The sequence below is a fragment of the Pogona vitticeps genome, chromosome 13 (genome assembly GCF_051106095.1).
Source record: "Pogona vitticeps strain Pit_001003342236 chromosome 13, PviZW2.1, whole genome shotgun sequence".
In the NCBI taxonomy this organism is placed as follows: Eukaryota; Metazoa; Chordata; class Lepidosauria; order Squamata; family Agamidae; genus Pogona; species Pogona vitticeps.
This window is the reverse complement of record NC_135795.1, coordinates 5,683,306-5,689,305: the sequence shown is the minus strand read 5'-3', so window position 1 is coordinate 5,689,305 and position 6,000 is coordinate 5,683,306. Positions and strand designations below refer to the sequence as shown.

At 49.5% G+C, this 6,000-nt stretch overlaps 1 protein-coding gene across 5 annotated transcripts in view; it reads right to left on the bottom strand.

Moving 5' to 3' along the window:
• Positions 1–287: 287 nt before the first annotated feature.
• Positions 288–6,000, bottom strand: part of CAPN15 (calpain 15) — a 107,493-nt gene continuing 101,780 nt past the window's right edge. For all 5 annotated transcript variants that reach the window (XM_078381504.1, XM_078381501.1, XM_078381503.1 and 2 more), the window contains one exon: positions 288–5,458. In XM_078381504.1, the coding sequence (XP_078237630.1) occupies positions 5,281–5,458 (178 nt within the window). In that variant the 3' untranslated portion in view covers positions 288–5,280. The remainder of the gene's footprint in view (positions 5,459–6,000) is intronic.

The following is a 6,000-nucleotide window of genomic DNA, read 5'->3' as shown; positions in this document are numbered from 1 at the left end:
AATGAAAATACATGGTGGAAAATAGTTGAGGACAGTGTTTTGCAAGTCCTGTCCCCAGGGGGATGGGCGGGCAGATGGACAGGAAATGTAAAGTATCATTCCCACGCCCAACATGTTTTGGACTAGGATGGACTACAGTGCCCATTATCCTTCACTCAGAGGGCCATGCTGAGGATGGAATTGTAGTCATATCTGTAGGCCAGCACAGGGAGCGTATGAGGTCTTGTAGGCTGCCCGCCCTTCTTTCCAGCTGGATGTGGCAATAAATTATCAAGCTGAGCAAACAATTAAAAAACAAAACTTTTTTTAATTATTATTTGGTCCTTTGGAACCTGAGTTTGAAAACCGCCCAAGGGATAATTCTTATTTATACAGGGGTTTGATTACAGGTTTGATTTACAATTGATAAAATAACTTTTTTTTTTAAAGAGCTGGACAGTATTTACAGTGTTAAAAATTATTCACAGCTCAGCGAGAGAAAACAAAAAGACATGTTCCCCGCCCCCTACACACACACACATACCAAAAACAAACTGCAAAGGATAAAAATGATAGAAGACATAGTGGACAAAGTAAAAAATGAGCACAGAGGAAGAAATAGGTTCAGCGGCTGCCTCGCCCAGGGTGGCAGCACGGAAGGATGTAGACATGATTTTGGGGGGTAGTGGGGGGGGGTGGAGCGTTGATGAGATAAACCAGGAACGGAGAGAAACTCAGATTCCTGCCCATTGCTTCAGATGGAGTGGGATCAGATGGAACCTACACAAGGCGCAAGGGGGAGACAGGGTTGATTTATACTAGCATGACACAATGTTGGCACTGCTATCTCATCCCTGAAAGGTCTTGGCAATGCCACGTTAGCCCTCAGTTCAGGAGACTGTGCCTTTCTCCAGGGTCCCAATGCCAGCTTGGTCCCATTGCAAGTACCCAAGCCCACCAGCGCCTGCGTTTTGAGAGCAAGGGCTCGCCTGCACTATGGCTGTATTGGGTTTCACACCCATGTAAACTGCCATGGCTGTCACCTGCCCCAAACGTCCTCCAGCTTTTGAGTTCAGTGAGGGTGAGGCTCAGTTTCCCTTAGGAAGAAGGAACTGGATATGAAACCAGGCTTTGCTGAATCTAAAAAAAGTTCCTTTTTTTTGCATTACAACTCTCAGTTGACTGCCCTAGCCCATGGGTGACAAAACCTGGGATGTAGGAAGAGAAAGGAATCTTAAAACCAGTTCAAAAGTCCTCTAGTGAAGATACTCCCTGCAAGGCAGTCACTTGAAATGATACGACCGTGGCGCATTCAAATGACTCCCCTCACACTATGCACAATGAAAGGGCTGTGGAAACCTGTAGGACTAAGCTGTTGACAGCGCTTGATCCTTAATCATCACGCAAATGCACCCATCTAATGAAAAGATTCCCAGAAACTCTACTTCATCCCCAGACACTTGTCTACCGTAGAATTCCAGCACATTTCCCAGACATTGCAGCAGGAGGAAATTAGTGCAAATGGCTTGAGAGTTGGGCTGCCACCCGCCACTTTTTAGCCGGTCCCCTGTGCCTTCACTGGCAGAAATAAGTGAAACGGCTGTCTATCGCTGCCATCCTTGGGTTAAGGATCGCTTGCTGCAGAACTATGCAAGTACAGTAGGGCCCCCTTAACTGCAGGATCAGTATCCACTGATTCACTTATCCATGATCTCAAAATATTAAAAGAAAAATCTCCAAAATGTGTATTTCCAACAATGGTCACAGAACTGGCCACTAGAGGAAGCCAGAGGCTATGCTATGAATAGCGTTCACTGGAAAAAATACATTTCTACAATTATCAGAATTGGCCACTAGAAGAAGGCAGAGATCATGGTACAGTATGTATAGTGTTGGCTCTTAGAATTGATTTAGGCATTCCTTCAGTCCCGAGGGACTAGGGTAATGGCTCTGTATGGAGGACTTGGAACAGCGTCTAGTGTGGCCGAGAAGGCCAATTCGAGAGTGACCATCCCTTCCACACTGAAGACAAATACAATCTGCTCTTAGAACAGTGTTTGCTATTTGCGGTGTTCAGCATGCAGTGTTGGTAGGGCTTGGAAAACAATCTCCTGCAGATATGGGGGTCCTACTGTATTTATTTATTTATTTAACTTATATGCCGCCCACACTACCCGAAGGTCTCTAGGCGGCTTGCAACATATTGGGATTCCTCCGCCAGATGCATCGACAACTGAGCAGCTTCGCTCTTGCTTCACTCTTGCTTGACCCTTTGGGGGGGGGGGACACACATCAAAACTTGGCTTAAGGAAGAGAGAAAACAGTTCCTTTTGCCGATGCCATAAAGATAGCAACTGCAGATCTGAACCCTACAACTCTTTATATCCTTAAAAGTAAAGGAAGAAGCCCGGGCACAGTTATTCATAGTGTGCCGTTTGCATTTTTTTGGACTTCAGCTCCCAAGTTTCCATTCTGACAGATCTACGTCTACAGACACCTTAATGTGGCCCACCTGGAGAAAGGCCCAGGAAGGAAACCTTATGGTTCAGCTTCCTGTTGCAAGAAGACTTCCCAGCGATCAAGTAATGTAACTCTGAACCAGAATGAAAACAGAAACCTAGTGACACACAGTCCAGTTCCTAGTTCCCGAGGGAAACCTGCAGGATATTTTTATGGGCATCTAGGTACACTCCTCATTCACTGGCTCTATCCTATATATGGCAAACTTCCTTTAGAGAGCAGTCTGTAACCACAGAAGCTTAGTGAAAGGAGACTCAAATTTTCTACTCTGATGTTCGAAGCTACAATGGGCCCAAAAACATCTGCTCTGGGACATGCCACCAGTCAAGGCAGGCTACAGTTATTATGCTGTTTGTCCCTGAATACGGAAGGGAAGGGGTGAGTATAGGATACCACTTGGAAATTACAGTTTTGGACTATAACTCCCAGAATCTTCCTCCTGCCAACAAGGCCAATTGGAAGGTCCAATTAATAGTACAGTCCCTACAAAGCCCCACCTCAAGATGCTCCACATCACTATATGTAGTGGTCCACTCCTCTGTGGAGGCACTGGATGTACTGGTATGTACTGGTCCAGTCCTCCACTTGCCCCCAGGCACACAACATGAGCAGGTCACCCTGGAATGGATGGGAGTTCAAGCAAGTGATCCTCTGGACGGCCTGCTTGCCCCCTTTTTTTTTCTTAATGCCAGACTCTGACAGCCCCTTTGGAGCAACACAACGAAGGAAAGGAAGGGAGGAGGGACTATGGAAAGACTCCTCAGGTTTTCCAAGATACCTCCCTCTGACTCAAGAAGACCGGAGGAAGACACCATCCCTGATCCCCTGTGCCTGAGCCCACCATGTGGACTGAACACCCTGTCCTTGAATACCCTGTTAAATGGAGTCCTCGCTCCAGAGACGCTACCTTCAGCAGCCCTATATCTGGGCTGTGCGGTGGGGAGGACAAGAGCTGTGTCTTCCCAAAAGTTTGGCTAATCCCTTTTTAATGCTAGCTCACACAATCAGAGTCCTTTCTGTGGCTCTTCTGAGGGTGACAGTGAAAAAAAAAATACCCCCGCTTCCTACAGAGAGTCCAGGTGAGCCTCAAGGACTCCCTGTAACTCTACCCCCCCCCAACACACACACACCCTTCCCAGGATTGAAGCTCTTTTCCTGGCAGAAGATATACAGGTAGTTTTCAACCACAGCTTTGGGGAAAAAAACAACAACCTTTAACTACAATTCCCAGAATCCCCCTGACAGCACGTTTGTCCTCCCTGAGGAATACTGGGAGTTCCATTGTTGTTGTTTTTTTAAAAAGACCTTTTCCAAGCTCGGATGCCCACAAGACCTTTCCGGAGGCTGAGCATCACAGCGCAGAGCAGTTTGGTGGAGAACCAAAATGCCCTGACCATTGAAAGCCTGCAGGTTTGCCCAGCGGGTGGCTTTCCAGACGACATTCTGCTGGGGAAACGGAAGGCACAACGGGAGGTCAGCTGGCAGAAGGCACGCCTTCCTCCTGCAGCTTCACTCTTGCTTGACCCGACTATTTTGCTTCCAGGCCGTGGATGTCCAGGAAGAGCAAGGGGAAGGGTGGCAGCATCTCCAGGGTGACAGGGCTGCAGGAGGCACGGCTGGGACCAAACGCCCTGGCCCTTCCAAAAGATCCAGGCAGCCGCCATGCCTCCTCCTCCTCCTCCCATACCGCCAATCTCATCCTTGCAGACCTGCATTCTTCCCTGCACATCTCTTCTTACTGAATGTCCTTAACAATATACAGACTAACAGCTCCCTGTACGAAGTAAAGACATGACAGTGATCAATTTAAAGCCTTGGAGGGACAGAGAGAATGCCTTCAAGAAGAAGGCTCGGGGGGGGGGGAGTGCTCTTCTGATTTCTGCTGCTACACCGATTTCCCCTCCCGCTCCAAGCAAGCTGAGGCAACTGTTTCCTAGGGGGGCCCCCACGCCCCAACAAGAACCCAAGCATAGAAGGCAAGTCAAGGCTCTTGTCTTCTAATGCTACACATACATATACAACAGCAGATCCCACCGCTCATGCTCAGATCTGCCTTGCCAAAGAGTACAAAATGACATCAATAAAGGACCAACCCACATAACAATTTTCCCAGTTGGGGCCTCCCACTATCCGTCCGTGTTGCAAACTAGCTTGCGCACAGAGTCTTGGCCGGCTTCCCTGCCCGACAAGAACTCCTGGTCGCTTCACACGAGTAGTTCACTCCAAACCACTCCATTCAGTCGACTTCCCCCACTCCCCACCCCCACTACCCAGCCAGCCCCAAGTGCCAGGAGAAAGAGGAAGTCAGCACCCCTCCATCTGCCAATGGTGATATTGGAGGAAAGGGGGGTGGGTGGGTGTTTACCGATCCCTCAAGGGCACCAACTGCAGCACCCAGCCAACACAACAAAGGATATGGTGAGGCAGAGACACACACAGACACGTTGGCCAGAGGTATATTGGAGCCTTAGGATTTTTGGTGGCTGTGTCCCTCTCCAGGCTATGGAATTCCCTTGTTATCCTGACAGCAGCTCTGGATAAAGTGCATCATCTGTGGAGGGGGAGAATATGTGAGAGAGGACTGCAAGGGAGGGGGGAACCTGAGCAGCTCCCTGCTTGACCCCAGGGGACAGGAGGAAAGGCGCTTGATTTCAGACAGTCCATCCCTCCTCTTCAATCCTAACGGCTCAGTAACAAGGGCTTGGAAAGTGCCCGAGATAGATCGATGGGGCCAGAAAGAAGGCAGAAGCAGAAGAGCGGCAGCACAGGTGAGGCCCGTCGTCATAGTGGCCGAGGTCCATGAAGCCCTGCCACGTCCGGGGTCAGCTGTGGGTTATGGGTCCCCTTGGTCGGCATCCAGTCGTTTAGAAAGGCTTGCGTGGCTTTGCGGTGCGCCAGGCGGTGCGTGATGGAGAATCCGGCGTTGCCTTCCAACTGAGACAAAATGACCAGGACCTGCCTGGAGAAGGAAGGGTTAAAATCAAGGTGTTAGAAAGAGAGCACAAAAGAGAGAGAGAGACCCAAGAGGAAAAGCACCGCAGGGCTTTCTTGGTGGTGGCCCCCCAGCTGTAAAATCCATCTCCCTTGGTTAAGAGGCCCAGCTGTCCCCCAGAGTCTTGTCTTCCAGTGGCCAATTTAAAACATTTTTGTTTGTACAAGGCTTTGGAGAAGAAACAAGTTTTTGGTTTTGATTTTGCTGCTGCTTCTCTGTGCTTTTAAATTCCTCTGCTAATTAAGGATTTAAACAGTGTGTATATACACCCACTTCCCCTAAATGGCAGGGTTCTAAGCAACACGGTTTTGGATACGCATGGAATTGCTAGGATTCCTCTCCAGGAAGTGGCCCGAGAAAGGTAGGTTTGGGGCTCCTGCTGTGAGTGGCGTGGCGGCGCCCAGCCCAAGGATGGCGGCCCTGCCGGCCCCCCTCTCCTGGTATGATAGCTCCATGGGGTCGCGGGGGACAGTGGCGGGGCAGGCCGGGAGGCTGATGCGGATCGGGGA